Raw genomic sequence first — 24,197 nt, 5'->3', positions numbered from 1 at the left:
ACATGATTTAAACATGACAGAAACAGTCATACATCTATTTATTTAACAATTTGATGTTTATTCCGACAGTCTTGGATAATATGCAAATTAATATCTCAACACATTTTAATGAGCTAACATCCCTTGTGAAAAAATCAGCATGGCTGATCACCAGTATATGTTGTGTTTTGGATGCTGGTTCCCAGAATGAAACGCTAATATGCTGACGTCCCAAACCAGCAGACTTTCCTTGCATAAACCAGCCTGGACCAGTATGCAAACTCTGGTCTAAACTGGTGTTTCAGCAGAAATAGTCTTTGGAAATGTTCTTTATTCATACATAATTAACAACTATACAAACCAGTGTATGTGTGAGAGAGACACTCAGTGGCCAGGTATATAGCTGTGTAATGTGAGTGTGTTGTTGAGTTTCAGTGTGTGAGTAGCGTGTGCCTGTGAGGTCAGACTGTATGTTGAGTAAGACACTGCAGACCCGAGCATCAGTCCAGCCATATATGATACAGTCATAGTGTTCCCTGTAATATAATCATTGAGAAAACAAAATTAGTGGAGAAAAATCACAATAAGATTTTAATATATCATTTGCTTCTTCAAATGACAGCATTGAGATCAAATGGAAAGCAAATGGAGAATTTTTCTCCCGCTTCACACAATTATTCTCATGAGAAAAACCTCCTACAATTCTAAAAGCAAATTATTTGAGCTACGCTATCCATGAATTTTATAAATCTTTCAGATTTTTGAGTACTGGGACTTAAATAAAATGTTATGTGTGAAGGAATTATATTTTAGATTAAAGTTACACTATGTGTGTGTGAAGCATAAAAAGTATATAACTTCTCAGGAAATCCATACCAAGATCTTATTACCATAGTGTGGCGAGCAGGACGAGGCAGAGGGCCGTGAGAGAGCGGCGCGAGGCCAGTGACGTGATTACTGATGAGCGACACCTGTACAACGCACCAGTCTCGTATCTCTCACGTCCCTCGGCCTCGTCCTGCTCGCCACACATAGGCTTATTATAGAGAATCAGGGTAAGACAAAAACACATTTTTTTATGAAGGCTACTTGAATTTTGTAGCCAACTATTCTTAAAAACTTAGTAGATTTAATCTGTTTAAAACATTTTTTATTATGTATTCACTTACATTTTGCCAATTTTAATTTGAGACAGCTGACTTATTATGGTGATTGTGAGAAAATATAAGCACAATTACTTAAAAAACAAAGTAAAAACTATAACGCTGACCAGACCATTTGTTTGAAGGTTTTCACACTTCTGACAGTGTTAAAAAAATTATTCAGTAATTATTCCTGATCTGAGGATAGGGGTAGTGGGTGATAATGTCACAACTTTGATCAAATAAAGAAATAAAGAGCTTGTATTAAGTTTGAATTTGTATTAAGTACATTCTAGTGATCATCACTGGCTAATTTCAAAGTGGGAAAGCTGCTGTTTTTCAAAATTTCAAACTAAACAGATCCTATACTCTTACTGTATGTCAACAATTGCCTTAACCTATTTTGTCAAAACATATTTGATAACACTTACTTAACATTACAAGTCTTCTGAGTAATAAAAGTTTCCTCTAGATGGTTACTTTTCGATGGTTACTGTGAAGGATTTTTTTTTATTAATCATAACTATCATTGCTTTTTCTTGCAGGATTAAGATTTATGCTTTTGAGAATAAAATGTCCCCAACATTTGGGTAAAAGTTAGTGCATGTTGAAATAACGGAAGCAGACAGACAAGACTAGAAGACTGTCTGAATATATATATATTTAACCTCATGACTTGAGCAACAAGCTGAAGTAATCAAAAAAATCCAGTTTGCTTTGCCCAGAAACAAAGGAGGGGGGTTTGCTATATTGCCAATCATATTAGAGAAAAATGTAATGAATCATGTCACCTTTGCCATGCACCGATTCTGTATAAACTGTTGTACTCTTTTTGTCATGGGGATTCTCTCTGAGATTGGTCTGAGGTCCTCCGGCCGCGATTAAAAACTTCTTCGAATGCATTGTCTGGAGTCTATCTGCAAATGCTGCACAGCACGCTAAACACCAGAGATATTATAACCATTACCAAGTGATAGTGTTCATAGGGGGCGAGGCGTCATCTGACTCAGAGTCTGAAAATAAATTTGGATTGGTGCTACCAATCGTAGGTGTCTGGATCACACAGGGTATTTAACTGAAGTCAGGTGTGTGTAGGGGAATATCTACCACACTACACATTTCGCTCACTCTTTATGTGTCTGATATACTCACCCGCCACTTCTCGGTGCTGAAGTGGCACCTTGCCGGCCGCCTGTATCATTGGTACAGAGCCAAGGTATCCGTTACTGACACCCAGCATCATGGAGAGGCCGCAGGGCCAGGCGGGGTGCGCCAGCAGGGGGCGCTGCACAGGAGACACACACATTACAAACAGCGGCAGGAAGAGAACACGAAAACACGAACACACCAGCAGCTGCACACCGCCCCACTCGTACGGACACGCTGCCAAGATCTAAAGAGAGCGAGAGAGAAATAAAGTCAAAGAAAATGTAACCATTTCGTTTTTGGTGTAGCTAGGGACTTAAAATGATGGGAAATATCTAAAACCCCAAACTATTTATTTTAATTTGAGACATATAAAGTATTTTTTTAATATTTATATTATTAATATTTATGTATATTTTAAGTATTTATTTTAATTTGAGAAATAAAAAGTATAATGTATAGTTTTATTAAGTGGTTTTTCCATAAAAAGACTTTATAAAGAAAATGGTTAACCATTTAGTGTGTTGCATTCATATTCTGGGCTCATCTGCTTACCTGTATTATGGTATGCATCATCAATAAGTTGTACACTGAATTTGATCTTACACTGTTTTAGTACATTAAGGCATTTTAGGTGTTTTTGCAGGTTAAGTGATTGATTTATATGGATCGCAAGTACCCAAAACTTGCAAAAATTGACAGACTCGAGCTACAGTTATGTGAATGTTTTGCCCTCCAGGTCCCCGTGCCAGTCACGTGACTGAAAACTATAAATAGCAAACCACAACAATCCAATCATCCAAACAATTCCCAAAGGACGAAATCAAGTCCCGTCCTACATTATTTATTGTTCAACAAGCTGTTTCACTCAGATATGTCATAATAGTAAAGAAAATATTTTCGCAAATTAAACTTCCATTTTGTGTCGCCTTCAAACATTCACCTTTTTAAAATGATATTATATGCTCGTAAATGACATCAAACTGTTTCATTTCACCTTTCCCACAAAGTCTGCCATGTTGAACAGAGCCATGGTGAGAATAGGCAGCCATTCTCCCAGTGTATCGTTATGTAACTCTGACTCCAAACCAGGGAACAGACACAGTGTGATGAAATATGTCACCAAGATTGAGAGCATATATGGCCAGATCATCCGAGCAACAGCACACCTCTGACCCAGAATCTCTGTAAGAAAGCCATCATGTTAGAATACTTCAGTGCTAAAAATGTGACATTTATTGAAATTAACATTATTTTGCAGTTTGTACACAGAATAAATACAGGCAGTTGTGATTAAAACTATGGCTCACCCTTCACATTGATCCAGGTTCCTTTGTTGTCTGGTTTGGGCACATCAAATCTGACATAAATTTCATCTCCATGGGAACCGTTACCCAGATTAACTGCATCAGCCTCATCAATTGTGCTTGAGGCCACTCCATCCTAATATGTAGAAATGCCATGAGTCAATGTAAATTTTGTATGTAACAATGTATTTTATATGTATAGTATCTTGAATAAAACGTTTGCGCTGAGATTTGTCACAGTGTATTGTGGCATTGCCTTGTGTCAGAAGTGTGCATATATTCAAAAAGGTTATCGTAGGGCGCTCATTAAGTTTTGAAACACCATGTACACCTAAATTATCATTTTTTTTGCAAGATAACTTTTCTATAAATGTAAGAAGGAAAACAGTTCGACAGACCCACAGAAACCTTTCTGAACCTGTCAGTAACCAATGAATGAAGGATCAATATCTCACAAAAAGTCCTCAAAAGTCAAATGCAAACCAGTGCTTCTGTGTGTGAATTTACCTCTTCCTCTGCACTGCTGTCATAATGTATCTGGTAGCCACTGCGCTTCTGTGTCGTAACATTATTAATCTGTCCTTTGAGCCAGCTGTGGCTGCGGCGAGCTCTGTCGGTGTGATAACGGACAAAGTGTGTTCGTCGCACCACCACGTGTAACAGAAAACAGAGCGTCTCTATTGAGATAGAGAACAGGAAGAAGATGATGGTGTTGTTCTTCTCGTCTTCCACCAGCAGCTTTGTAAAAATCCGACTCAGAGAGACAATAACTCCAGCAGTGCCTGAAACAACAATTGACAAAAAAAAACACATCAACTGCAATGCAAACAAACACCAACACATTATGAGTAAACATTCTGTGAATTCATATTTCGAAGAAATTGTATTTTCAAAAATGTTTTATTAAAATTAAAATGATTTAAGAACCAATAAGATTAGTTTTAATTGTGCCATTATCTTTATGACAATTAAGCATATTTCCCCTACCAATTAAAATATATTTCTCTCTTTAACATTTAAGATATTTGATTTACCGGTAGTTAAATATAATTTTATTACGTTAAAGGGGCTATAAAAATGTTCATGTATTAATCGCTTTTTTTATTGCCAATGAGTGAACAGCTTGTAAAGAGAAAAATACATTCTGTACATTACAGTACAGTATGTCATGCAAAGCAAAGTGATTAATTCAAACTATAGTCTCACATAGCCAGATCTATTTGGTCTCAAATATACTTTATAAGCAAACTATCACAACAGCATATAATTTAATTACCTCATCCGTCAATGCTTGTGCAAACACATCCACATTGCAATGATCAGATGCTTTCTTAACTGCTGCTTTTTCACCGCTGTCATTTTTTGTTGTCTGTTTATTTTGTTATTGAAAATAAAGGTAAGGTAGGCAATTTTTTAATAAACACTTTTTGTTCTACTGGTTGGAACACTCTTCACATCCTGATAACAATTAATAATAAAAGTTGTCTATATATTAAAACATGTATATCTTCTGTAGAAGTCTCAGGACCAAAAAATGTTTGTCCAATCACAATGTCCTACCAGTCAACATATGTATTTTTCCATAGCCCCGCGCACCCTGCTGTGCAAGCTATAACCGTAATTAGTTGATGTTCTACTCTGAGCTGTTCAGATTTTTGCTTTTCAATGGCAACACTATCAACGCTGAAATGAATCTGCAGCAGTCAGGAAGTACAAGAGCTCTAAGTTGTTAACGTTCATTATTATTGTAATGTTATATGCTTTAAGACATGAAGTAATTTAACGCCGTCTCTCGTGACACTTTGTGTGTTTAGAGGAGGCGTGGCTTTGGAGATGCTCAGAAGGGAGGGCTGGATCTCATGCTTTCAATGCTAGCTTGTTATTGCTAGCCTCTCCGAAATTGCCTACCCTACCTTTAACATATTCATCTAAACGTTGCTCTCAGCAGTGTGGGTGGCGTCGGGATGTTCGTTAACAGTATATCGCTGCAAAGGTATTTCACAATCCTTTTTACTTCCAAGCAACAAACAAAGAAGAACTTTCCCTTGAGTATAAACCAAGGGTTTCTGAATTCTACATATAGCCCCTTTAAATAATAAAATATTGTAACAACTGTATTTGTTGTACTGCCTCTAATTTAATTCTTGTATTACCATATTTTTACTATATCACTTGAAAAATTCAAATCAGAATTACAAAAAAAAAAAAATTATTTTAATATAATGATTGTAATTTCATTCATGCAATTGGAAGTTCAGCTCACTCTCTCCAGTCATCACGCCCTGTGTGTACCTCTTGGGCAGCATCCCAGTGTAACCATAAAAACTGGACTGCTGCACTGCAAAGGTCAAAAGGACAATGGACAAAGTTTCAGATGACAAAAACACAATGTAGCCCAAATGCAAGAACATGATTGCTTGTATAAATGTACCTGTGCATCCAAATGCAACAATGGCAATTGCAGCCAGAGTAACAGCATAGGACTGCTGAGTGTCAAACAGCTCCAACCAGACATCACACACACTCACAAACACCAAAGGTCCCAATGCAAATAGATATCCTATATATGCAAAACAAGAAATTTAGTGATATTGCGATCGATAAATAAGAGTAATGTAATGTGCATGTAGAAAATGGTGCGGAGGAGCCTTTCATCATTGTATTTTGAGGCGACTTTTGCATGTTCTTACCCACACAGATGCGAGTGTGTAAGCTCAGTCTCTCCACGAGTGCATTGTTCACAATTACGGCACTGAGAGCCACAAGTATATACGTCAAACTCATGTCGAACACAATAGAGGTGCCTGACAATAGAAAAGAGGGGAATTGACAAACATAACTTGTAGAGAAATATTACTGTGCAGTGCATAGTTGACACTTTTTCCACCCACAGCTCTGTGAATTTAATTTTGTCTATCCTGTGATGTGCGACAGGTTGGTTGCATCAAACCTTTGAATTTGCGGTGGAGGTAGTCCACATCAGTGATGAAACTATTATATGGCAGTAGAAAGCCGACACCAGCCAACAGCATGGCAAAGTAGATGCCATGGTAGCGATCATCAGGAATGGATTCCTCCGAGTCTGAAATGAAGACATGAGCTTGGATTAATACCAACCAGAATGACAGAGCAGCTTGATAAACCTGAGCCCCATTTTTAATTAATAAAAGTTAACATTCTTAAACAGGAGAACATGGTGCTACAATGCCATGGTCATGGGTTCGATTCCCAGGGAATGCATGCATGCACTGATAAAGTGTATACCTTAAATGCAATGTAAGTCGATTTGATTAAAAGTGTCTGCCAAATGCATAAATGTAAAAGTCATGAATGCTTTTGTGTTGTACATGATGGTGTCTTGCACTAATGCAGGGCTTCTCAACCTGGACTTTGTGAACCCCTGGTGGTTTGTGAGGAAACTGCAGGGAGTTAATGAGAAGCAAATAATTAATTAAATCATAAAAATGTCAAATTAAAAACAAATAAATACTTCAAAATTGTAATAATCAAAATTTAACACTTACTAAAAACATCAAAATATTTTATTGTTTACCTGCATGTCACAAACAATTTGGGAACTAATGTATGCATTATTTCACAAATGCATGCATCATACATTTATACAAAGACCTCAATGCATGCATCAAATACATCAATATACACGTCATTTTGCATGTGCAATTTAATGCATTTTGTATGTGCGATTTTTATAGCATATTAATTCTGTGTTGCGCGTATCTGCAACTCACCATGATCACTGTGAGGTTTTATCCAACCCCTCTTCTCCTCCTCTGGCAGCTGACTAAAGCTGAAATTCGTGATCACAGCCTTCTCTCTACCCTGCCGATTCCTGCTCCACTCCTCGGAGTACATGCCTGGGAAAAAAGGTCAGAATTCACACATGGGAAAAAAATTCATACTGGCAAGATGCAGTCGGCCTTAAATTTAATACACTTACTTGCATATATATATATATATATACTCACCGGCCACTTTATTAGGTACACCTGTCCAACTGCTCGTTAACACTTAATTTCTAAGCAGCCAATCACATGGCGGCAACTCAGTGCATTTAGGCATGTAGACATGGTCAAGACAATCTCCTGCAGTTCAAACCGAGCATCAGTATGGGGAAGAAAGGTGATTTGAGTGACTTTGAACGTGGCATGATTGTTGGTGCCAGAAGGGCTGGTCTGAGTATTTCAGAAACTGCTAATCTACTGGGATTTTCACGCACAACCATCTCTAGGGTTTACAGAGAATGGTCCGAAAAAGAAAAAACATCCAGTGAGCGGCAGTTCTGTGGGTGGAAATGCCTTGTTGATGCCAGAGGTCAGAGGAGAATGGCCAGACTGGTTCGAGCTGATAGAAGGGCAACAGTGACTGAAATAACCACTCGTTACAACCGAGGTATGCAGCAAAGCATTTGTGAAGCCACAACACGCACAACCTTGAGGCGGATGGGCTACAACAGCAGAAGACTCCACCGGGTACCACTCATCTCCACTACAAATAGGAAAAAGAGGCTACAATTTGCAAGAGCTCACCAAAATTGAACAGTTGAAGACTGGAAAAATGTTGCCTGGTCTGATGTGTCTCGATTTCTGTTGAGACATTCAGATGTTAGAGTCAGAATTTGGCGTAAACAGAATGAGAACATGGAACCATCATGCCTTGTTACCACTGTGCAGGCTGGTGGTGGTGGTGTAATGGTGTGGGGGATGTTTTCCTGGCACACTTTAGGCCCCTTAGTGCCAATTGGGCATCGTTTAAATGCCACGGCCTACCTGAGCATTGTTTCTGACCATGTCCATCCCTTTATGGCCACCATGTACCCATCCTCTGATGGCTACTTCCACCATGTCACAAAGCTCTAATCATTTCAAATTGGTTTCTTGAACATGACAATGAGTTCACTGTACTAAAATGGCCTCCACAGTCACCAGATCTCAACCCAATAGAGCATCTTTGGGATGTGGTGGAACGGGAGATTCGCATCATGGATGTGCAGCCGACAAATCTGCGGCAACTGTGTGATGCCATCATGTCAATATGGACCAAACTCCCTGAGGAATGCTTCCAGCACCTTGTTGAATCTATGCCACGAAGAATTGAGGCAGTTCTGAAGGCAAAAGGGGGTCCAACCCGTTACTAGCATGGGGTACCTAATAAAGTGGCCGGTGAGTGTATATATACACTGAATATATAAACAAATATAATAGATAGCCTATCAGCTGAAGTGAATATTAACATGACATCAAAAACAGAATAGGCCTACTGAATATTCATCAAAAGTACTACACTTTCCCTAAGAAATAGCCTACTGACCGGACTACTGGAGAAATACTAACAACTTGCCCCAGTAACTCCGGGATGTATGCTGTGCAATAAGAATCAATTATTTTTGTTTGTTTTATGCAACCAAACATTGGAGTGTTTCTATCTTTGTTCCTCCACCTGTTTTCATTTGAAGCCTGGGCATGAATGATTCTCCCATATGTTGAATTATTTTGCACAAGCTCGTGTGGTTTACATTTTACGGCGTTATAAAACACTGAGTTAGATGGACTAGGTGATAAACGCGAGTTTCGTCGTTGTCACCTGACAGATCCACCAAAGCTATTTTTAGAAATATCGAGCGTCCATGTCATAGCCTGTAGCCTAGTGTAATTTTAACGGCGGGGATATTGAATTGAAGTAGCCTAGCTACTACATCACATTAATGATTGATGTTTTTGATGGATCATTTGTCTTTGAGGTTATTTGACATCTGACTGCCTTATAGTAGACTACTACATATTCGCAACTAATGGAATAGACTCACGCAGTGATAACTATTGAGTGAATATCAATCAGAGCTGTCGCGCGCTTTCGTGAATAGATAACAGGTCTCTTACCTGATGTGCCAATGTCATTCACGCTCTCACAAGAGGATTATATTTAATTACGATCCAGGTTCTCTTCCCAAAGCGGTGTTATTTGAGGGTGCTCGTTTTTTGCTCTCTCTCTCTCTCTCTCTCTCTCTCTCTCTCTCTCTCTCTCTCTCTCTCTCTCTCTCTCTCTCTCTCTCTCTCTCTCTGTCTCTCTCTCTCGCGCGCGGCTCTCCCCGCCCTCATGCGCAAGTCACGGAATCATCACGCACTTTACGATTGATCACCAGGGGCTAGTTGTCACATCGTCTAAGGATGCGGTTCATTTGTATACAAAATATATAGCCTACCTTAAAATATTGGCTAAACAACTATTGAACATTTCCACCGTTATTGCCCAGGAACAGGAAAATTCTGCGTATTGATTCACAAATCAGTTCATTGTTCAACAAACGCTGATAGCGGAGCATGTTGTCAAGTGTTAGTTTGTCTAGGTAGGAGATTGCAGCAATCTTCCAGCAGATTATGGCTCGTTTTTCGTGTCAACACCACGAATGAAACTATGAATCGTTACATCTTTACACATCGACCTAACGTTGCTGGTAGGTCTAATAATGAAATTAAGGCAAATAATAATAGTTTTGTTTTTTTTGTTTTTTAAATGGTTAGACTAAAAACATGAATGGAGTGGGTGATATTACATGTTTAAAAAAAAATCATGACGTTACAAAATCACATTTTACTGTCTGGGGTCCTCTTATGAAAAGAAAATATAATTCCCTATATTATATGAATGGTGTCACAGCATATTTGGAAATATACAGAATAATATATGGTGTTGATATTTTACAATATATTGAAAAAGGCATAAGGAATCTTCATACATTTGAAAATGCGAGAGACAATATACTTACTAATATATAATGTGTGTAATTATATATTCAGTAATAACCTTCATAATATATACAGGGATTACATTTCTCCGCCGCTACGAGAGAGACTGCGTCAGTGGCGGCGCCAGGGGGGGTCTTGGGGGGTCTCAAGACCCTCCCAAAAAAACGCTTTGACCCCCCATTTGACCCCCCACTCCCTTCCTGATTAAAAAATATATAAAGATTTAAAAATGTTTCTCTTCAAATTACGCAGAACTATAGTAATTAATAATTTATTCGACATATAAAAAAATATAAACATAGAATCACTGCGACGCCCCATGAACGTCGCTGCGCCTTGCGTCATTGCGTTCAAGGCGCTCCCGCGAGCCCGCAAGAGCTGCTACGCTACAGCGGGCACGGATGGTGGGAATCCTGGCGGCTGAGTGGATTTAACGGGGAATTTAAGCCATGCGGCCCAGCCGAGAAACCAAGACAGCCTAAACTAAAATCATACCCGCGTCGTTCTTTTGGATCGCAGGGGCAGCTAGCATCCAGGGGTTTTAGTTGCTCGTGATTCAAACAGTACCAGTGGCTTGAATAGGCTATTCTGTGTCAAAAGACGCGGCTTTTTGTTTTGCCTGTCGTCATTTTTTTCACAGTGTGCATGCATCTGGTGGTCACTCATTATATCAGTCTCCTCAATTTTAACATGCTATATAAAATTATCTGTGGGGTAGCCTATTTTGAGCTAAAACTTCACATACACACTCTGGGGACACCAACGACTTATTTTACATCGTATGAAGAGGACATTATACCAACCCCTTTAAACTTTAGTTTTTTTTTGTGAGTATAAGTATTTCAATCCTGATTCAAGACAATTCTGTAATTACAGCTACAACTTCAGCAGGCACAAGACAAAATTTACGAAATGGCTGAGACATCAAGATTAGACCTGGATTAGACAGAGAGACGCTTGAAAAAAGGAATGAGGGGATCTGTTTTATGATACAGATTAAACACTGTTAGATACATTACCGTTCAAAAGTTTGGGGTCTGTAATATTTTTTTATGTTTTTGAAAGTCTCTCATGGATCACCAAGGATGCATTTATTTGATAAAAAAAACTGTAATATTATAAAATATTATAATGGAATTTAAAATAATTATATTTTGATATATTTAAAAAAAATTAATTTATTCCTGTGATGGCAAATGGCAGAGAAGAAGACAGGAGGAGACTGGACAGAAGTAGGGCAAGCAAAAGGTGAGAGCATGACAATAATAGATACTATTTTGTAAATATGTTTTCTGTCATGGGTGTGGCTATGGCAATTAAAATTCGAGCATATTGTCTGCAAAATGCAATTGATTAATTAATTAAAAACAAAGTAGTTGATATGCTGTGTTGTTTTTGTTGTTAAGTAGCAGTAGTATGCAGTTATTAGCCGTGTCCACTGTATTTTTTGTTGGTTTTCATGAGACCCCCCTTGAAATGACCAGGAGCCCCCATTGCCCCCCCCCCCCCCCCCCCCCCCCCCCAATTGTCTGGAGCCGCCACTGGTCTGCGTCGGAATTCCGTCAATACCAGGGGTTCCCCATAACTGTCCGGTCGTGTCTTAAATTCACTTTGCATAAATTTAAGGCCGTGAATATGCTCACATTTCTCAAAAAGTGTAATAAATGTGTCCATTTTAAAACGGAGTAGTTTTGAGTTTGAGTTCTGCGTCATGCACTATGTGCAAAAAAATGTGGTGATAACATAATGAAAAAAAGGGTTGGTTGAGTTGCCAGGAAAGACGTTCACTTCGTGATCGTGCCACGAAGTGCTTGGCACACGCCTCTAACCTAACCCGACCGTGTCTGTGTGTCCTTTCACACAACACTCATCTATGGTCGGTTCACGTAGTTTATAAAGCGCAGTATGCGCCTGTAATTCACAACGACGGTAACCACTTTTAAAATGAAAACCTTTTTACCGTACGTTATAGATCGTTAGTCTATACATGTTTACATAAAGGTTTTTAAACGAATTCGTTTGGATGGATGAATGCTTGATTTATGTTTTTAAAAGTTGTTTTTGCGATAGGCCTATTTCACAAAATGGCGACCAAGACCGGAAGTAGGGCAGCGATACTTCCGGTCGCGCCGCCGCCCGCTGCGATCGCCATTCATTCTCGAAATGGACTGTGAACAGCTTGTTTTCTTTTACTGTCTATATGGGTTTCTCTCTCAGTCATTCATATATCTGACAAAAGTAAGAATAGCAGATGTTGTCCGTTTTGTTGCTAGTTTTCAGGTAGCTGCGAAAATATCGAAATTGAACAAAGGTCATAGCCTACATTTTGCCTAAATAAAAAAAGTTCTATTCATTTAAATGCCATTAAACTTGATGACTAAGCTCACACTTAATATATCTAAACAAAATAAATAAATAAAATAAAACGATGTCTGAGTGAGTGAAACGTATTGGCTTTTGTTAAAACCTCATGTTATTAAGTGTTAGTTTGTCTAGGTAGGAGATTGCAGCAATCTTCCAGCAGATTATGGCTCGTTTTTCGTGTCAACACCACGAATGAAACTAAGAATCGTTACATCTTTACACATCGACCTAACGTTGCTGGTAGGTCTAATAATGAAATTAAGGCAAATAATAATAGTTTTTTTTTTTTTTTTTTTAAATGGTTAGACTAAAAACATGAATGGTAAATGGTAAATGGTAAATGGACTGCATTTATATAGCGCTTTCACAGACCCAATGGCCACCAAAGCGCTTTACATTTGCCTCACATTCACCCATTCACACACTCATTCATACACCGACGGGCGACGGCAGCCATGCAAGGCGCCATCCAGCTCGTCGGGAGCAGCTGGGGTTAGGTGTCTTGCTCATGGACACCTCGACACTTGGTCAGGTGGAACCGAGGATTGAACCACCAACCTTCCAGTTTGTAGACAACCCACATGAACCACTGAGCCACTGCCGCCCCGGCACTGGCGCCTCCACTGCCTCCACTGAATGGAGTGGGTGATATTACATGTTTAAAAAAAAAATCATGACGTTACAAAATCACATTTTACTGTCTGGGGTCCTCTTATGAAAAGAAAATATAATTCCCTATATTATATGAATGGTGTCACAGCATATTTGGAAATATACAGAATAATATATGGTGTTGATATTTTACAATATATTGAAAAAGGCATAAGGAATCTTCATACATTTGAAAATGCGAGAGACAATATACTTACTAATATATAATGTGTGTAATTATATATTCAGTAATAACCTTCATAATATATACAGGGATTACATTTCTCCGCCGCTACGAGAGAGACTGCGTCAGTGGCGGCGCCAGGGGGGGTCTTGGGGGGTCTCAAGACCCTCCCAAAAAAAACGCTTTGACCCCCCATTTGACCCCCCACTCCCTTCCTGATTAAAAAATATATAAAGATTTAAAAATGTTTCTCTTCAAATTACGCAGAACTATAGTAATTAATAATTTATTCGACATATAAAAAAATATAAACATAGAATCACTGCGACGCCCCATGAACGTCGCTGCGCCTTGCGTCATTGCGTTCAAGGCGCTCCCGCGAGCCCGCAAGAGCTGCTACGCTACAGCGGGCACGGATGGTGGGAATCCTGGCGGCTGAGTGGATTTAACGGGGAATTTAAGCCATGCGGCCCAGCCGAGAAACCAAGACAGCCTAAACTAAAATCATACCCGCGTCGTTCTTTTGGATCGCAGGGGCAGCTAGCATCCAGGGGTTTTAGTTGCTCGTGATTCAAACAGTACCAGTGGCTTGAATAGGCTATTCTGTGTCAAAAGACGCGGCTTTTTGTTTTGCCTGTCGTCATTTTTTTCACAGTGTGCATGCATCTGGTGGTCACTCATTATATCAGTCTCCTCAATTTTAACATGCTATATAAAATTATCTGTGGGGTAGCCTATTTTGAGCTAAAACTTCACATACACACTCTGGGGACACCAACGACTTATTTTACATCGTATGAAGAGGACATTATACCAACCCCTTTAAACTTTAGTTTTTTTTTGTGAGTATAAGTATTTCAATCCTGATTCAAGACAATTCTGTAATTACAGCTACAACTTCAGCAGGCACAAGACAAAATTTACGAAATGGCTGAGACATCAAGATTAGACCTGGATTAGACAGAGAGACGCTTGAAAAAAGGAATGAGGGGATCTGTTTTATGATACAGATTAAACACTGTTAGATACATTACCGTTCAAAAGTTTGGGGTCTGTAATATTTTTTTATGTTTTTGAAAGTCTCTCATGGATCACCAAGGATGCATTTATTTGATAAAAAAAACTGTAATATTATAAAATATTATAATGGAATTTAAAATAATTATATTTTGATATATTTAAAAAAAATTAATTTATTCCTGTGATGGCAAATGGCAGAGAAGAAGACAGGAGGAGACTGGACAGAAGTAGGGCAAGCAAAAGGTGAGAGCATGACAATAATAGATACTATTTTGTAAATATGTTTTCTGTCATGGGTGTGGCTATGGCAATTAAAATTCGAGCATATTGTCTGCAAAATGCAATTGATTAATTAATTAAAAACAAAGTAGTTGATATGCTGTGTTGTTTTTGTTGTTAAGTAGCAGTAGTATGCAGTTATTAGCCGTGTCCACTGTATTTTTTGTTGGTTTTCATGAGACCCCCCTTGAAATGACCAGGAGCCCCCATTGCCCCCCCCCCCCCCCCCCCCCCCCCCCCCCCCCCCCCCAATTGTCTGGAGCCGCCACTGGTCTGCGTCGGAATTCCGTCAATACCAGGGGTTCCCCATAACTGTCCGGTCGTGTCTTAAATTCACTTTGCATAAATTTAAGGCCGTGAATATGCTCACATTTCTCAAAAAGTGTAATAAATGTGTCCATTTTAAAACGGAGTAGTTTTGAGTTTGAGTTCTGCGTCATGCACTATGTGCAAAAAAATGTGGTGATAACATAATGAAAAAAAGGGTTGGTTGAGTTGCCAGGAAAGACGTTCACTTCGTGATCGTGCCACGAAGTGCTTGGCACACGCCTCTAACCTAACCCGACCGTGTCTGTGTGTCCTTTCACACAACACTCATCTATGGTCGGTTCACGTAGTTTATAAAGCGCAGTATGCGCCTGTAATTCACAACGACGGTAACCACTTTTAAAATGAAAACCTTTTTACCGTACGTTATAGATCGTTAGTCTATACATGTTTACATAAAGGTTTTTAAACGAATTCGTTTGGATGGATGAATGCTTGATTTATGTTTTTAAAAGTTGTTTTTGCGATAGGCCTATTTCACAAAATGGCGACCAAGACCGGAAGTAGGGCAGCGATACTTCCGGTCGCGCCGCCGCCCGCTGCGATCGCCATTCATTCTCGAAATGGACTGTGAACAGCTTGTTTTCTTTTACTGTCTATATGGGTTTCTCTCTCAGTCATTCATATATCTGACAAAAGTAAGAATAGCAGATGTTGTCCGTTTTGTTGCTAGTTTTCAGGTAGCTGCGAAAATATCGAAATTGAACAAAGGTCATAGCCTACATTTTGCCTAAATAAAAAAAGTTCTATTCATTTAAATGCCATTAAACTTGATGACTAAGCTCACACTTAATATATCTAAACAAACAAAATAAATAAATAAAATAAAACGATGTCTGAGTGAGTGAAACGTAGTGGCTTTTGTTAAAACCTCATGTTATTAACTTGTCACACTGAAAACATTTTTATATAGATGATTGAAAAATTATTTATTGAATGAACGAATTAAATTATTTTATTTTAAGAAATATGGTTATAGGATTAAAGTGAACTATACGCTAGGCTATGTTAAAATAGGCCTACAAAACTGGTAAACAAATGATTTGTGTAACTTTGACAATTGAAGTTACTGAGATTGATAGGCTACAACCACTGTGACAACTAGCCCCGACCTCCGATTTAATTCAAAGCCACAGTAATGTAGGCCTGCATCTTTTACACACACATATACTATATATATATATATATATATATTTTTTTTTTACCATGTGTTCAGTTTAATTACTTTTTTTTTTTTTTGCAGTTATACTGTAGTCTGTAGAAGAACCCTTTATATTTCACCCAAATAACTTTTTCCCAAATATCAGTCCTTAAAAAAAAAAAAAAAATTAGTGTAAAGAAGATTTTGAAAAATCGTTTCCACTATAAAAAAACGTTTACGCAATGGAAAGGAACCATGGATGCCAATAAAGAACCTTTGTTTTTAATTGTGTTGGGCATTTGCATTTCAAGGGATAGTGTTGAACTGTTCTCTTTTCTTCAAAAACCAACATTTCTCTTGAAGTTCTTTTTTCACTACTGGCTTGCTCCGGGGCAGAAAGTCCTCGGGTGATTTTGGAAGAAATGCAAAGCTGAACCCTTAAATTATCTATTACCCTCATTTAGGTCACACTATAAAACCTCAGAGTTCTCATCTTTGTTAAAAAGAAGCAGAATTTAAAAAGGGGGATTAAAATGTAGGAGAGCAACACAGACATAAAAAGCAATTCTGGATGCATTGGAAGATACTTTTAGAAACATATTGTCTCTGATTATTTTATTACATGCACAACATAAAATAACCATACAAAAAGTGTCATCTCCATGGAAACATTGTGTGTGAGATATCTCAGGAAATGCTAAGGGAAACAAAAGCCTTCTCCCTTCTTCTCTGCAGTATGTGGGTGTGCGCTTCAGCTCAGCAGTCTTACAGTTAGAAATCCTGCACTGCAGTCTGTCATGGAAGATAAGTGAGAAATCTACTGACATGATGCAAGAGCTCACACACACACACACACACACACACACACACACACACACACACACACACACACACACACACACACACACACACACACACACACACACACACACACACACACACACACACACACACACACACACACACACACACACACACACACACACACACACACACACACACACACACACACACACACACACACACACACACCTCAGTATCTCACTATACATTCATCTTGTTTTGAAATATACTTACATAAGCAGCAGTGGGAAAGCCAGAGAAGTTAATCAGAAGTGAATTTAAATGTCATGAATAATCATTTCACAGCAGCAAAGTGTCTCCATTTATACACATCTATGTCTGTAAACCCTTGTGAAAAAGAAGTGCACTTAACTGTATTGAATGTACACTTGTAATGTACATCAAATCTAAAAAAATATGTAAACAACTCACAGATTACTGAAATAAAGTGTTTCAAGAATCAGACAATAATTTTTAATACTTTGTGTGTGGGGAGGAAGATCAAAGAATTTTTTTTAATGAATTCTAAGGAAAATGCATGAATATTTAGGGAAAGTTGGACTGTAGTTGCATGGTGATAATGAAAGTACAGAGCACAGATCTATGCCACCCATCACTTGATTTAATGGCAGCCACCCCAAGAAAAAATTAAAATTAAAAAGCTATTAATATTGATACAGGAACAATGCATTTTGCAGTAAGAGAGGGAATTGTTTTTTAATCTTCAAATTTGCCTATATTATTCTATTATTTCTATTCAAACAGTGCAAGCAGGCCTCACAATAACAATGCTTATCGAAACAAATTCATTTTGGAATGTAAAAATAGGGATTTTTCTCGCATAGCCCTATTTGTATTTAGACAACATTTCTTGTCCTTGTCACGTGAACTAATATTGACATATGGTCAATATTAGTCACTAGATGGCAGTTCCACGATAGAGGTGACATTGCTGGAGTTAGACACACGATAAGTCCTACTAATCGATCCCGCGCATATTCATTATTTATTTTGTAGGATGCAATTGAAAGTTCGTTCGTTTAATGTACATTTAGATCAAAAAAGGTCTCATTATAATTTTTTTTACAGAACATTACATAGAATGCGGTGAATAAATAGCTCGATTCTGATACCATCTATTAGTAATGTCTTGTTAAACTTCCGGTATGGGCATCATGGCGACTTACAGTAGAAGCGTCATGTGAATAATTTTAGCAGCGGTTTCTATCAGTTTATTTGATTTTAAAAGGTGATAAATGGAGTAACTAGATTTTAATTCAAGATCGATGGCCAAAATGTTGCGTTCTACACGTATGTGGGGTATTTTCACACGGAACACAAATGTTAATGTTATAAAGTGGGCTTCAGCATCCTCAAATGAGCGAAGATCATCTGTCCGTCCTTCTGAGAGAGTGCATCAAGGACCCTTGAGATTCTTTAGTGAATCAGTGACTTTATCACCTCCGAGATGGACTGAGAGCAACTACAAGACTAGTTCAGACGCATCTGCATCTGATCGTGTGAATGAGGAAGATAACGTTACCAGTGATGTGTTTGGTGATTATTCCAGAAGTTTCTCCTCCAGAAGAACCTTTCGCAAAACATCCCCAGAGCTGCTGGATATGAGATACAGGGATGAGGATGACACGCCGCTGGTGCAAAAGTTCAGGTCCAAAACTGGTCGGAAAAATACAACATACTGGTATTTCCTCCAGTGTAAAAGGCTAATCAAAGAGGACAAAGTACGTTGTCAAAAACACGTGATTTTAACACATCCTTACCGTGGCAGTACTGTACATGAATTATTAATATTAAACCATAATAATTATATAGAAGGTTACTTAATTGTACTTAACGAGAGTACATTTTCATGACTGTTTTAAAAAGTGCACTTTGCAATAATTTTAAATGAAATTTAAAAAAATTCTTTAAAGTATTTTTTTTAAATCATTATGGTTTAATAATATCATGCTTTAGAAGAACACTTATTTTGATGTTTTGTCTAACATATTAAAGGACTTGTAATTTTATACTTTTAACTGTAGTGTATTATTTTATTTTACATTTTACATATGTACTAAATTGCAACTTCAACTAAATGCATATTTGATATAAATATTAGCTATAACACATTTTCATCTAATTTCATTTAACATGCAATTAAGTGTCTGAGAGCATAATTTAGTTTGCACTTAAGTATGTTATAATAATAACTATTATTATTAATTTAGCTTGCACGAGTATGTTCCTTAAAAGTGTATTATTTCCCTAAAAAGTACTCTATTATGCTATTCCCATGTTGTTGTGTGTGTGCCATGTATATACAAGTAGGTTGTATATCGAAGAATGTCTCTGTATCATATAAACCAATGCACACTTTATTCTTGTTTTGTCTAGCTGGCTGAGGCATTACTTCTGTTTGAGGCTGATATGCTCAAAGGTGAGAGATTACAGGCTGAGGAGTACAATTACACCGTTCTCATCGGCGGATGTGGACGTGTGGGCTACCTAAAGAAAGCCTTCCAGCTGTACAATAAAGTAAGATGGTAATGCACACTTCACATTACGATGCTCTTTGATACCATTATTTATATTAGGTGCTTCTAATGATGTATAAATGATGATACACTGGATCTTAATTTAATTCTGTTGTTATGTTATGCAATGTTACCACTCAGATGAAGAAACGAGGGGTAGAGCCATCAGATGCTACATACACTGCACTGTTCAATGCTTGTGCAGAATCACCATGGAAGCAGTCAGGGTTGGACCAGGCACTAAAGCTTAAGCAAGAGCTTATCAGGAAGAACATCCCTCTCAGTGCCATAACCTGGCAAGCTTTACTCAAAGCAGTCGCTCTTGCTGGAGATCTGAAGTCGTGCTTTCAAATTCTGCGGGTACTAACTAATGTCACAACACATTTTAGTTTTGCTTTTGAATTCTTTTTGCTCTAACACCACAGTAATATCATTTGGTTTGTGTAAATGCATGCATAGGAGATCCTTCAAAATGGACAACCCATCACACAAGAGACATTTCATTATCTGCTGATTAGCTGTGCGAACGACAAGCAGCATGGGTTCAGGCTGGCTTTACAGGTACTTACACACACCTACGGACTAGAAACACACGTTAGCATTAATACACATGTTAGCATTGATGCACAGAAATTCATTTTTTAACGAAACACAGAAAACCCGAAATTAACTTTTTTATTTAGCCGAAAATTGAAACGCAAGTATTGATAATTACATTTGGGTAATTTAACTCTTTATCCTGTTCAGAATGTTGTGTTCTTAGGCGATAAAATAAAACCAGTCGTAGTAAAGGTTTTCAGAAGGTAACAAACCTATTCAAATTTCAGCTGAACAAATTTTACATACTGCTACTCTTACATCATGTTTGGTCACAGTAAAGTGTGTCCACACTGCTAAAATGATTTATCTTATCCACGTGTGTATGAAATAGACACTGACACAGTCAAAACACGTCATTAGAGAAGTGCTAATAAAATCAACTTTTGGTCATTTTAAGTTAGTTAGTAAGTATTAGTAAGTTAGTATTATTTTATTGTTATTTGTTTTGTAGGTGTGGCACCAGATGCTTAGGATTGGAATAAAACCAGACACTCAAAATTACACCATACTCCTGCGCATAGCACGAGATTGTGGAATAGGTGATCCTGGTCTGGCTTCTGCGTTACTGCTGAAGAGAAATGAAGAAGTGACCCCAAAACTCACAAGTGGAAGGAAAAGCCGTCGGACAATGTCCAAAGGGGGGACATTGTGTCAGCCTTTAGATATGGATGCATTTGAGAATGAGCTGTTTGTAGACACACACACACAGGGCCATGGGCAAGCCAAAGAGAGTGATTTCACCCTTCTAAAGGAAAAAGATTCATGCAGAATAGACACATCTCAAGATGAGACTCGAGTGGTGCCTGTATTATCAAGTGGCTCTCTGACCTGTCAATCACATTTACCAACACAAAGTTCCCACCTCCCAAACCTTCTGGACCCCAGCACGTGCCACTCAGGTGTGGTTGCCTTGGGTCCTGTGAATAGTGCTTCGGATAGACTTGCTCTGATTGGAAATCTTGGTGGTTTTTTGGAGAAAATGGCCAAGGATGGACTGGAGCCCAACATAAAAACCATCACACTATTGGCTGATGTCATGGAAGCTGGTAGCCAATCAATGCAGAGTTTGATTAATGTGGCCAAAGAGAGTGGTGTCAAGCTGGATGTGACATTCTTCAACACTATGATCAGAAGGGTGGCCAAAGTTGGAGACTTGAATGGGGCTAAGGTTAGAAACACAATTAATCATCTGTTCATAATGTTCCAGTAATGTTTCTTTTATAAAATAATATATTCCTGTAGCTCAAACAGTAGAGCATGTCAGCCTACAGTTTAGCCATGTCGAAAACAGCATCGTCATTTGTCAGCATTTCATTTCCTTTGCATTTTTAATTATACTAAGAATAATAATATTAATAATAACACATACAATAACAAATTGCTATTATTATTATATAATTAAAATTGCATAGATGTAAATAAAAGCATCTGCCAAATGCATAAGTGAAAATGTAAGTAAGAACTACTTTCTCTCTTTTTAGGCAGTAAAAGCCCTTATGGTTGACAGAGGACTGGCTGCGAACACTCAGACGTTCTGTTGTATTGCTCTGGCTTGCCGCAGACAGAAAGATGCGATACAACTCTTTACTGATATGGAGGTATGAAAACCAATTTCATTCTTTTAATATTCATTTTTTCATTTTTGAGTTAAATATTTAAAGGTTCTTTTTCTTTTCTTTTTTTACTTTGATCCGCTCTTATTTTCTTTGTCTTGTTTTGTGCAGTCTTGTGGACTTGTGCCGAATGCTCATGTATACAGTGCCCTGATCAGCCAAGCATGCAAGCGTTTGGACTACGCTTATCTACACGAACTTCTTCTACACATGACCAAACTGCAGGTGCCGCCCAATGATGTCATCATCAGACAGCTGGAGTATGCATCTCAGTATCCTCCTTCTTATGACAAGGTTAGAAACTGAAAGAGGCAATCTCATATCACCCAAGATTCAATATTTGTATTTTGTAACATGTTATATACCGAATACAACTTGTGAAACCAGGTCAGTTATAAAGTAATAGTAATAATAACATAGCAGTACGGTAAGTAGGATTACATGGTATTATTCTTAAGGTAATTTAATTAAATAATTATTTAATAAAGTAATTTAAAAGCACATCTAAGGTTCAGTAAAATTGAAAACATGCAATTTGTGGATGTTTTTCAGCATGTTATTGACCTTTGAGCAATATTCTATATGGACTTCCGTGGATTAATTATGCCTTCTATATCTTTCTTTCTTCAGTTAAAATCACGGAACATATACCTGGACAAGATTGATGGATTCCGTGGTTTTTACAGAAAATGGCTGGAGTTCATGCCTGGCCAGGAAACTCCACACCCCTGGGCAAAGTATCGATCCCCAAAACCAGAAACAGAACAAGATGGAGTCACCTCACAAAATCAAGTTTCTGAATAAATCAAATTCCTGAAATCTGTGTGTTAAAGTGTATGAGGATAATCTGAGGCTGATTTTGCATATTTCATGTAATAATTGTAGATATGATTTGTATACATTAAATCATTGTATTTATTTTAGTGTTTGTCTCATTTAAAAAAAAAAAAAAAAAAAAAATCATCACCATAAAATGACACAAATCTTTATTCAGGATGTAACTAAATTAGTGAACTAGCAGGATATTTCAGTTGGGTCATGGTCACGCTCTAACCTTGAAAGGCAGATAGCTTTCGTTTGTCCACAACAAAAAACTATGTAAAAAAAATATAAATTTCAAACGGCTTGTAACCTCCAGGATTTATGTAATTGCTTTCTCATTATCTATAATTGGAGACAAATCTAATATAGATTGAAACTGCTACACTGAAAAGTCTACACTTACAGTGCCTGTGAAGTTGCTCAGGCATTTAATAGATGATCTTCATGAGGTGCTGTCCTGTTGTAATAATAAAAAGCAAAAATATGGCAGCATTTTTAATTAAGATTGTGTTAATATAACTAAATGCAAATCACTTTTAGATTTATTAGGGCCCCTGTGGGAGTTTGCTGAGGCCCCGTGATTGAGAACCACTGATAAATTCAGTTAAATGGATAGCTGTTAAAATTGACAAAAAGTTTAAAAAGAGCTGCACAGGACATTTAACTGGATTTGCAATTCTCTTAACGGACAAGAGTGAGATGTGAAAATTGTCTATCTATGATACACAGATGACAAATCTCATTATATTTGGTGTGTATTTTGAACAGCTGAGATGGAAGTATAGTATTTTTTTTATTAGAAATATACAATATTTTTGTGGTTTGAGAGCAATTTGAGCTGAATTAAGAAATTGTAAGTCTGTACAAGGTCATTGTTTGGTTTATCATTGAACATTTACTAGTCTATTCAATGTACGGGAATATTACGTCTGTATATATTCTTCTTTAACTTGTATTTTCTATCAATATTGGACACATTTGAAGTATAGGCTTATAAAGTGAATTTTAAAAAAATCTAATTGTACGTGCGCCACCATTACAAAGAAAGGAAAAAGATAATGGAATAACTGTGGCAAGTGTTTGGGAAAGAGCCAAATAAAGAAGAGGATGGAAGCTGCGATTGGGATTGTTAGATGTTCTGCAGGCATCTCGGCTTTGTTGTCTTGACCAATAAAGTCTATGGAAAGTTTTGGAATCTGGAATTTTTATTAGAAATATAGTATATGTTTGTAGAATAGCCTAGGAGTAATATGAGCAAAACCAGGAAACTTTAAGCTGTCTTCCTAGGGTACGAGTGTATTAAGAGAAATATCATTTTACTATGTGTGTTGAAGCAATACCACTACTTATACTTGATTAATTTTGTTAATCTTACATGAGTTACTTTTAGTCATGAAAGATACATTTTGTTTTTGACATATATGCGTGTGTAAATCAATTTGTTTTTATTGTATGCATTGAGATCAGACACTACTTTT

At 37.6% G+C, this 24,197-nt stretch overlaps 2 protein-coding genes across 2 annotated transcripts; one reads left to right on the top strand and one right to left on the bottom strand.

Annotated features, from left to right (window-relative positions):
- Positions 1-231: 231 nt before the first annotated feature.
- slc29a4b (asolute carrier family 29 member 4b) lies at positions 232-7,447 on the bottom strand. The gene is made up of 10 exons (XM_056258745.1): positions 7,324-7,447; positions 6,525-6,656; positions 6,265-6,378; positions 6,006-6,134; positions 5,838-5,912; positions 4,082-4,356; positions 3,578-3,710; positions 3,265-3,452; positions 2,274-2,514; positions 232-515 (listed from the first exon to the last, which is right to left on the bottom strand). The coding sequence occupies exons 1-10, from the start codon at positions 7,445-7,447 to the stop codon at positions 364-366; spliced, it is 1,563 nt and encodes a 520-aa protein (XP_056114720.1). The 3' UTR covers positions 232-363.
- A 10,874-nt stretch (positions 7,448-18,321) lies between these two features.
- ptcd1 (pentatricopeptide repeat domain 1) lies at positions 18,322-22,815 on the top strand. The gene is made up of 8 exons (XM_056258744.1): positions 18,322-18,889; positions 19,545-19,685; positions 19,826-20,044; positions 20,144-20,245; positions 20,736-21,452; positions 21,766-21,882; positions 22,009-22,191; positions 22,528-22,815. The coding sequence occupies exons 1-8, from the start codon at positions 18,434-18,436 to the stop codon at positions 22,699-22,701; spliced, it is 2,109 nt and encodes a 702-aa protein (XP_056114719.1). The 5' UTR covers positions 18,322-18,433; the 3' UTR covers positions 22,702-22,815.
- The last annotated feature ends 1,382 nt before the right edge of the window (positions 22,816-24,197 follow it).

The sequence above is a fragment of the Rhinichthys klamathensis genome, unplaced genomic scaffold (assembly GCF_029890125.1).
Source record: "Rhinichthys klamathensis goyatoka isolate OS25496 unplaced genomic scaffold, OSU_Roscu_1.1 h1tg000157l_1, whole genome shotgun sequence".
NCBI lineage: Eukaryota > Metazoa > Chordata > Actinopteri > Cypriniformes > Leuciscidae > Rhinichthys > Rhinichthys klamathensis.
Note: the sequence above shows the minus strand (reverse complement) of the source record. Positions and strands in the feature narration are given on the sequence as shown.

Excerpts from the sequence above, each read along its gene's own strand:
- slc29a4b (XM_056258745.1), bottom strand. The coding sequence starts at position 7,447 with ATGTACTCCGAGGAGTGGAGCAGGAATCGGCAGGGTAGAGAGAAGGCT. Across the intron at positions 5,913-6,005 it reads TGTTGCATTTGGATGCACAG|TGCAGCAGTCCAGTTTTTAT; the intron begins GTACATTTATAC and ends TGACCTTTGCAG. Across the intron at positions 3,453-3,577 it reads AACCTGGATCAATGTGAAGG|AGATTCTGGGTCAGAGGTGT; the intron begins GTGAGCCATAGT and ends GCTTTCTTACAG.
- ptcd1 (XM_056258744.1), top strand. The coding sequence starts at position 18,434 with ATGGCCAAAATGTTGCGTTCTACACGTATGTGGGGTATTTTCACACGG. Across the intron at positions 20,045-20,143 it reads CGTGCTTTCAAATTCTGCGG|GAGATCCTTCAAAATGGACA; the intron begins GTACTAACTAAT and ends ATGCATGCATAG. Across the intron at positions 21,883-22,008 it reads AACTCTTTACTGATATGGAG|TCTTGTGGACTTGTGCCGAA; the intron begins GTATGAAAACCA and ends TGTTTTGTGCAG.